At 36.1% G+C, this 10,284-nt stretch overlaps 1 protein-coding gene across 1 annotated transcript in view; it reads right to left on the bottom strand.

Moving 5' to 3' along the window:
- Positions 1–215: 215 nt before the first annotated feature.
- gask1a (golgi associated kinase 1A) overlaps positions 216–10,284 on the bottom strand; it is a 34,330-nt gene continuing 24,261 nt past the window's right edge. Inside the window, exons 3-5 of the mRNA XM_007250415.4 lie at positions 6,195–6,317; positions 2,414–2,517; positions 216–1,048 (exon numbers count right to left, since the gene is read on the bottom strand). Coding sequence (XP_007250477.3) covers positions 856–1,048; positions 2,414–2,517; positions 6,195–6,317 — 420 coding nt within the window. The 3' untranslated portion in view covers positions 216–855. The remainder of the gene's footprint in view (positions 1,049–2,413; positions 2,518–6,194; positions 6,318–10,284) is intronic.

Raw genomic sequence — 10,284 nt, 5'->3', positions numbered from 1 at the left:
GACAAGAGCAGATTGTGAACTGATTGCCACAATGTGCTCATTCTGCGTTTTGCCTTAAGACACTAGCATGAACGGATCTTGGTGATATGATTACTGCATATAGTGGTTCAGAGTTACATCAGATTCATCCAAACACATTCTGACAGATAAGCTTGGGGCTTTGATTGTCAGACACTCAGAGAAGAGAAGGAAAGGCACTAGAAAGTAGAAAAACGTACAAGTTATAAAACTTCAGTTTTATTGTTTAATGCTATTTAAATATATACACGTTTTTGCAAAATATATTCATTATATACACAGTATTTTTATCTTTTTATCTTCCAAAGGCACAGAATTGGTTCTTTTGTCCAAATTTAATTAATACATCTTATATTAGAAATAAACTTTTCCATCAGTAAATATGAACAGAAACAATCACAATGTCTCTATGTGTAAAAGAGAAGTATAACTAATTAATTTTGTATCAATTTGTTGTAGACTACTTTACACCTAAACGTCAGCTACAACACTGAAGAAGCTGAGTTAGGCAGCACAATCTATAGTATATCTTTGTGGGGAACTTAACTGAGAATCCCTTATTTTAAGGTAAGTTTCAAGGACACAAAATAATAACACAAGAAAATAGCCAGCTATAATCAACAAAACAATTTCATTGGCCTATAAGTGCTCTGCGGAAAGATTACTGGCAAACGATGCAGCACCATATTTCATTAAATTATGTAAAGAGCTCTGCTACTACTTGCAAACATGGTAAAAGTATTGAAAGTATTTAATAGAGCCACAATCCTCCATCCAACTCTAAAACATACTTAAACTGTGAGCAACTAAAAAGATCCAAGCTAACACTCCGTCGCATCAGTGTGGAAGACCTTTTTCCTGGAGGTGCTGCAGCAACGCTCTGCCTCTCTGTTGGATGGTGTGGATGGTGGAGCGGAGGCCTGCTGCACCACCTCTGCTCTCCCAAAGCTCCTTATCCACAGACAGCGAGCGCAGGAGCAGCTGCTCCAGGCAGCCTGACCGCAGCACCCGCATCGCCCTCTCTGGAAACCTGCCAATCACAAAATGAATTATACTCTCGCAAAACATGAACATATCCAAATGACCAATGTATATTTTTTTCCCAGCCAGGGATTAAGCCTAATCCTAGACTATATTTAAATTCACCGGGAAATCGTCATGTAAAATGCTGTAATTCTTGTTCTTGGGAAACAAACCTTTAATCTTTGCTACACAAACAGTCATGGCTAAATTTGTCCTGGTTGAAATTTTACATTGTTGAACACACATATACAGCTCTGGAAAAATGAAGAGACTACTTCAGTTTCTCTGATTTTGCTATTTATAGGTATATGTTTGAGTAAAATAAACATTGTTGGTTTATTCTATAAACTACAGACAACATTTCTCTCAAATTCCAAATTAAAATATTGTCATTTAGATTATTTATTTGCAGAAAATGAGAAATGGCTGAAACAACAAAAAAGATGCAGAGCTTTCAGGCTTCAAATAATGCAAATAAAACAAGTTTATATTCATAAAGTTTTAAGAGTTCAGAAATGCCGATTAGGTGACCCTCTAATGAAGAAGTGCTCCATCAGTGAATCAGTTTATTCCATTCATTTATCAATGTTTTTTCATTTTTAACCAGAAGAGGTTCAAAGTGTAATTTGTCTTCATTGCAGCAAATCACACTTTCCACCTCTAGGAGGAGCCAGGAAGCAAGATACATCAGTTTTCCGTACTGCTGCTTTAAATGTGGCTTGGTTGTAGTACACTGATTTCATTTATTGTTGTTTTTTCTGAAATTAAAAGAAGCTAATCTTGCTTTTGTTGGAGTATCTGATCTCTGGAATGATGGTGATCCACACCACACAGTTCCACGGCTCCACAGCTCAATACTAAGGGCCGGCACCTGGCATTACACATGGAGCCAATAGGTCCATGTTTATCTGCTCCAGAGAGTCCTATTTAGCTTCTAGTACTTTTCTACAAGCACTGTTGTTGGCAATGTGTGCAATCTAACCTAATGAAAACTGAATGCATTCATTAGAAGAGATTTCGACAGAAAGTGTTTGTTAAATTCCACTTAAAAGAGACTGGAGAATATTGGTAAAACGTCTTGTGGACAGATGAGACCATATAAGACTTTCAAGCTAATTGTAACCTGGCCATCCTGTTTTTGTTGACAATTAGATAGTTGCTTTTATTTTAGCAGTGTAGTCTCTGTATTCATGTGCATTAAGTCTTCGGTGAACAGACATCACTGAACAATCCACATTTGCCTTTTCAAGACTCTTTCTGATCAACTAAATATATATACATGAGGGATGTTCAATAGAGCAACAGCCTTGCAGATGTGCAGTGCTCTATATACTGTATATAACAGTATAACTGATTCACCATCAGCACTTACTCATCAATGCCCTCAACCAGTCTGAAGTTGAGGTTGTCGTGTGGGTGATGAGGCCTGCCTGCATTATCTATGAAAACCAGTCTAGAGGGATCAGCCCTGCGAACCTGAAGAGGAGAGAAAGAGAGAGAGAGAAATAGAGACCATATATAGTTCAGTATAATATTTTAACACAGCAGCTTCAATTAGTGCACACACATGAACACACCAAGCAGTTCAACAGAAAGCATGCGTCACAATAAATAAATTCCAAACGCATACACACACTCGCACACAATATATATATATATATATATATATATATATATATATATATATATATGCTCTTTTACAATGCATGCTGCTAGAGCTGGCACACACCCTGCTGAATACTGCAGGCCCATGGGTAACTGGGAGTATTTCTGCAGTCATGTGAATAAAACTGAGAGAGATGCAGCAGTGCATCAGGAGATGTGTTGCAAACCCCCACATCCTCCCCAAGCCATAACCATAACCCTAGTCACACCGCTATTACTTTAATGATAAGTAACAAAATAAAAGCTTATTCACCCGACAGCAAAAGGTTTAGCTCTCTTTTATTAATGACCTGGAATTCAAATCCCGTCACATAATTGATTTTCTCTTGCTCATTCCACTCCACATCCCTCCAAGGGCAACTAAATCAAAGAAAATGATTTTCTAATCTTTTGTAGAGCATTTTATACAGGTTAAGTCTGACACTGTTGCAGTGCTTTGCAAAACCTAATACAGCTTTAACCTTCTCTGCGGTCAATGCTATTAAAAACCTGTATCATGGGAGACAGAACTGATCATGATCATAGTATGGGTTAAACACTCTCTTCATTCTTTTTTTATTAGTTTATCTTTTTTCTTATTTTAATTTTTAATTGTATTTATTTATTTTTGTTTATTTATTATTACTTAGATTTTTTCATTTTACTTTTTAATTATTTTTTATTTATGTATTTACTTATTTATTTATTTTTATAAAGTTTTATATTTTCATTTTTGTTCTTAGTTCTATTGTTCATTTAATCACTTCTTATAATTTTATACTTTACTTTTACTATTATCTATTTACATATTTTATATTTTATCATTTTTTTACTTTTTATGTGTCAAATTTGTTATGATATTTTAGAATTTTCTGTTTTACATATATATTTTTATTAAATGTTGATTTAAAATCAAAATTAGTAATTTTTTACTATTTTATTTCTTATTATTTCTAAATTATTATTAAATGTGTTCAATCCCTTTGATGTTATAAATGCTCTGCAACATTGTAAATGAGGGTCACCCTCAATGTTTTTCCAGAGAGAAAATAAAGGTTGATTGATTGATTGATACATTCTACTTGAATTTTACATAAAATGTCTAAAGATTTAGTGCTAATTTGATCAAAAGTTATAATATCAGGTGCACTAAAATATTTTGTTTTGTAGAATATGTCATTTCAGTAATTTAAAAATATGTTTTTATATCTGACCCAATGTACTTATCAACTCTGTTACCTCTGATTCTAAAACTGCACAAAATCTGCAAATATAAGCTGTGTTTTATATGATTTACTAATTAACTCGTCAACTGACTAGGGAATGAGGGATTCTTTGTTTATGTAGCTCTGAGGACATCTGACACAATACCAGCACGTTGCACTGTGGTATTCTTTGGAAATTCTAGCGTACATCGTCTATACAATATATTATACATGATGCTTTATGGGTGTTTGATAATGAACTGTATAGTGAATAAAATGTTAAACTGAAAATGGACGGCACATTATGACCCATATAGTGGGTCTATTTCTGTAATAAGGAGCAATTAGGAAACACAGGAGTCGCACTCAGTGATGTCACTTTCTCTGGTGAGAAACGTGTGGAAGGCAGTGAGATATTTCACATCTTCTTTCGTTATTTTGTGTCAAATGTTGAGGATACAATCACCAGTATGTTATTTCTTGGTCAAATCTTTTATTTTGATATAGACTGAAACTACCATTCAATTTTAATTAATGATAATGCTTGTATGTATGTAATCTAGTTTGAGGTTAACAAGTGACAATGTTAACTCAACTGTTGTGAACTACTGATTATAATGAATGGAAACACAGGGCCACTGGTGGTTTTACACAAGTTTAATATGGACTATAAAACAATGTAAAAACAGATGAATAGGTTGTATTACAACTGTTAAGTATTTAAGTTTAATTCCAAAACCCTGTATAGCCTACGCATTCACAACAATGTTGGTTACTATTTATTACATATACTTATGCTTTTTTTTTATTATTATTTTATTTCTAATTTTTCCCATTTTCTCCCCAATTTACACAACACAGCCAATTACCCAACCCATTCATTAGGACTCCCCCTATCACTAGTGATACCTCAACACACCAGGAGGGTGAAGACTAACACATGCTTCCTCCGATACATGTGAAGTCAGCCACCGCTTCTTTTCGAGCTGCTGCTGATGCAGCATTGCCGAGCAGCCAGCGCGCTTGGAGGAAAGCACAGCGGCTCGGCTCCGGTACATCAGCTCACAGACGCCCTGTGCTGCAGACATCACCGTAGGAGTGATGTGGGGAAAGAGCGCCATCTACCCACCCAGAGGGAGCAGGGCCAATTTTGCTCCCTCTAACGCCAGCAGCTTGATGGCAAAGCTGCATGAGCTGGGGTTCGAACCGGTGACCTCCTGCTCATAGTGGCAGCGCTTTAGACCGCTGGACCACTCAGCGCCCATACTTCTGCTTTTATGCTAAATTATTTTTGCTGTTTTTTACTTTGACATTTAAACCTTACAGTTTTTTAACATTACATTAAGTCAAAATTTCATGGAGAATTGTCTAAAAGAAATGTTTAAAAAAGACTAGGAATATAACATTTTTTCTACTTCTGTTATGGCCTGTCCTTAGACAGTGTTGTAACACATTAAAAAGTTAAGAATGTGTTTTCTTATCCTGTAAACTTGCCATTTTGGATATGCAAGTTTTTTACATGACAGTTACTTGACAGTAATTCTAATAATAAAAATACTACATTTGTCTCTTCTCCCAACAACTTACTATACTGAACTACATAGGCTTTTGAGATGAAACCAAACACTTCAATTTCTGCTGATTATTTTAAAAAAGAGATATTAAAGAGATATTAAACATTATATATATAAACATATAAAATCTCTCCCTAGTATATTTCTTTACCAGGTTTCAGACAACAAGGTACAATAACAGACTCCAACAGTGCTCCATCACAAGCACTTCTGTTCAGAGGGAAGAAAATGCATATGAAATTTGTTTCATTGTGATTGCAACAGACCCTGCCAGTTTCAGTATCTCTCCTGTTCTCCTCGGGCAAGTCAATATTACTACATGCATCTGCAGATAAAAAAGTGCAATAGTGTTATGTTTCACTGAAGCCACCCTGTCATCATTTATGCATGCATCCTCTCAAAGGAAGTCAAACTGACTTCACACACAAGCGACTTTGGGCCTGAACAGCTCAAGGACACGAGGGAAGATTCCCTGAGAATTGATATTTATCACAACGTTTAAAAAACAGTACATAACAATAACAACAAAAATAGCATAAAATAAACATGCTCTAAGGATTCTGGTTTGCAGAACAGTACCTAGCATGATTATGTTATGATTTAACTTTTGCTTGTTGCTGGATTTAAATGAATGTCACTGGTATTTCATTGAGTACAGTGTTTACATTGTGAAGGCACCTTCTTGTTTATGCATAGCCAGAGCAGTAAACAGAATAAATCAATGCATTACCAAAATATGCACCAACATTAAGTCTTTGGGATTGGAACATTTCACATTCAGGAGGTTTTCCACACACATGTCAGCAGGGTCAGGCTGGAAGCCACAGCAGTACCGGTCCAGTCTGTCATTAACCTGGAAGAAATAAAGAAACACGTAGGCAAGCACAGATATATATGTAGAAACGTGCACAGGCACAAATATATTAGTTGGTCTTCTCAACCAATACATTACATTATATGTATTCCAGACACTTTGACAGAACAATGTCATGTTCGTTTGTATTTTCTTTTTTTTTACTGTGGGTTCATTTATAAAGAACACCTGCCAGTATCGAATTGCTGGCTGAATTACCAACCTGGGTACAGCACCTCTAAGACTGAAAGAATCAGTTAAGAGTGGGCAAAAGTTAAAGCAGATTTGCATTATGTCAAAAAGTTAAAAATGACAAAAATGGGGATACAAGGTTTTTGTCTGACGGTAGCGATATACAAGTGTAGAAAAGTGAAAAGTGCAGAATCATAAAGATATAGTGCAGTCCAGTGAGTAAGTCAAAAAGTGAAAGCAGTCAGTCAGTGTTTACTGTTAAGAGTCCTGATGGTCTGTGGGAAGAAACTGTTTTTGATGCAGGAATAAATGTGCCCTTTCTTCATACTTCATAGGTGTTCTTCAGGGGGATATGCGAGAAAAGAAATGGTTGCAACAATAGTTGTACCAAGAGAAAAGTGTCAAATCAGATTACATTTTTCTTTGCTTTTTTTTTGTCTATTTATTTCTTATTTTCTCCCAATTTTCTCCCCAATGTAGCTTGGTCTATTATCCCAGCTATTCGGTTGCTAGTCAGCTGTATATCCCCCATCACTGTTGATGCGACAACACAAGGAGGGTGAAGACTAGCACATGCCTCCTCCGACACATATGGAGTCAGCCACCGCCTCTTTTTCAAACTGCTGCAGATGCTGCATTACCGAGTAGCATCACAGTGCACTCTGAGAAAAGCACAGTGACTTGGTTCTGATACATCAGCTCACAGATGCCTTGTGCTGATTGACATTAGAGCAAGAGAGCAAGGCCAACTGTGCTCTCCTAGGGCTCCGGCAGCTGATGGCAAGCTGCATGATTGGGATTCGAACCGACTGGACCAGTTGGTGCCCAGAGACTTTATAATGAATGACTTAATGAATGATGATGACTCCTTGTGATACTTCTTGAGTGTTTTCCATGATATGAGGATAGATGAGGACAAGGGTGAAAAAATGGTTTGTAAAAAGAGTTGCATTCAGAAATAAAAAATGCAATGCAATTCAGAGATAAAGGTGTGAGCTGGACAAGATGCATCCATAAATATGAACAGGAAAATTGTTCAGCATTTACCTATATATATGACTATATACTCACTTTTTATATAAAAAGAAAACAAGTCTGATCTCTAGACTTTCTGGCTTGGATGGAGGACAGCTCCTGTAATGGTGCAGATGTGGTTTGGTGGGAGTAATGTTTGCTACTGTGCGGTTGGTATTTGGGATGGTGAGAGCACGCTGCAGGTTGACGTGTGGTGAGATGTGGTCTTGAGGGGCTGGATGTGTGTGTTTTACTGGGCCGGTTCGAGTTTACACTCTCCTCCTGTACTCTGGCTCTCTCACATTCCTGCTACATTACACACAGCGGTGAAAAGCTGCCCCAAGAAGTTCAGGTAATATCAGGTTGTTTTTTTTAACAGGTTATTTGATGAAGCATAGATCAGAAAAGTATATTGTTGTTTTTACTTTGCTTACAGAGCACATTCCTTAAATAAAAAAACATTATTACATTAACCTACATTACTAGACTAAAATACTGACTGCTGACCCAAAAATGAGGTTTTGTATATTTTTTGCATTTTGGAATAACAGTGAATACAGCAGAGATATAGTGACCAAAAAGTCCCCTTTTGGTCATATTTTGTGTTATATTTATAAAACATTACAGCAGCTTTTTATCCCAACACTGGTGATGTAACTGTATGAGACGCAGGCGGTATTCAGTACACAATGTGTTTTTCCAAGACAAACACATCATCTCTCTGCATTCTGCCAGCACTGAGATAACCTTAGGGTTCACTTACGTAATGCTTACAACCAGCATTGCCACTGAACCATACAGCCTGCCATAAACCATTTCTATTGTGGGTGATTCTGCACTGGAACTTTTGACTATTGTGTTTTGCTTATTTCTGTGTCTGTCTTTTTATTTTCTCTGTCATTTTAGAGTCTTTTGCAGCTTGACTCTTAGTCACAGTATTTTACAGCTTCTTACAAATCACTGGTTACTTATGCACTTGCATATTAGTTTTCTCTTGTATCTTTATTCCAAATGTTTGAGAGGTAGAATTAGTTTGATCCTATTAGTGAATGGGTTAATCCAGGTATAGCCTCACCCTGGCTCCACCTTTCTCAGATTATAGCCATTCCAAGAACTGATTGAATTATTTATAAGATGTTTATACATATAATAATAAAAAGTCTTTTGTGTTGTGAAAGGGTATCATAAGACTCTTTTTTCCTCAGTTATCAGGCATTTATTTTTTTCCTTGATTTGTGTGTGGCTCTTCTCTCAATGCATGGTTTTAAGCTGTTTTTCTGGTCAGTGGAATTTACAATTTTTCCTTTTGCTCCAATAAAACCATGTCTCACATGCAGCCTGTAAATCTCCTCTGGTCAAAGAATTACATAACTGTCAACACATAACATACAGGTACACACTCAAGCACTAAAATGTTGAAAATATATTCCCCCACAAAATATTAGGCAGTTCATCCTATCCTGCATCTCTTGAGGTTGTTCATTGTAGATTTTGAGAGATTCTAGTGTGAGTGGTAGGGGTGTGCTATATCATATCATACACGATAATATCGCCAACGTTTTTGAATATCGTAAACGATATTATACCCTGAAATATCGTGCCATATCACCCACCCCTAATAATAACATCAGGGTACGACTTTTTTGCTGTTTTTAGCAAAAGAAAAATTCACACTGTTCTCATTTCCCATTGTATATCTACTAGAGACAGATTATATCTGTCCAGTATCATTCATTTAACTGCAGTACTGGATATATGGAGATATATGAAATGCATTATTATTATTGTGCAGTGTTCTTGAACAAAAAAAAAAATCATTTTTTTGTCATATCGCCAAAAGTACCGTTTTCGCAAAAATACCATGAAATATCTTGATTTTATTTTAGGGCCATATCGCCCACCCCTAGTGAGTGGTTTGCTTCCAGAATTAGGTGCCATGAAATAAATGTTTCCATCTCTGAAATGGCACTGGCTGCAGTACAAGCCCAAAGCATAATCAATTACATTCAATTGGATTAAAAAGGTTAAGTAAGATAGTAAGTAAGTCTTGTTAAGTTAAGTAGGTCTAAAATGCATTTAAATTTTTTATCAATTTTATCTACATCAGTTCAGAAAATTAGTTTCCAAAATTAATGCAGGAAAGGTTTTCTGCTTATAATAATTCCATGAAGGATTTATTTGCGCTGGCATTGCTGCACAATAGAACTGTCTGGCAAAGGAAAAGGAGTTTTCTTGGGCTTTCAAAGCTCAACCTGACCTTCACAGTTCCTGTGAACTGCTCTTTCATAATTACACTACAAACCAATAAAAAGGCTGCCTGAAGATGCTCTACTTCTAATTGTCTTCTTCTGCTTTGTGGGAATCAATCGTTTTTAATTTTCCGAGCAGCATATGGCTGCTGATTGCCGGGAGAAGATTTTAAGAATCAGTACCCAGAGAGCAAAATGTTTTTGGTCTGGATCCAAATAGAAGTCGCTTGCTGTCAGGGTATTTACAAAGATTTAAAATTTGCATTATCTGGTCTTTTCTGATAAAAAGCTATAGCTTTAACAATCCATCTGTCTAGGAGCTTAAAATTATTGTGCCTAAACTTCCCCTTTTGCCCCAACTGTAAATCTGTGTCTTAAAAGATCAGCAAATCATCTGCTGCTCAGAAATTTGTATATATAAATGAGGGCTGGGTAAATTCTTATAAAAATGAATATTTCAATATGCTTAGGAGAAATGGGATATATGATGCGAAACGATATAAAAACAACAT

Source organism: Astyanax mexicanus, chromosome 6, assembly GCF_023375975.1.
Source record: "Astyanax mexicanus isolate ESR-SI-001 chromosome 6, AstMex3_surface, whole genome shotgun sequence".
Classification (NCBI taxonomy): Eukaryota; Metazoa; Chordata; class Actinopteri; order Characiformes; family Acestrorhamphidae; genus Astyanax; species Astyanax mexicanus.
This window is presented reverse-complemented; position numbering and strand designations above follow the sequence as displayed.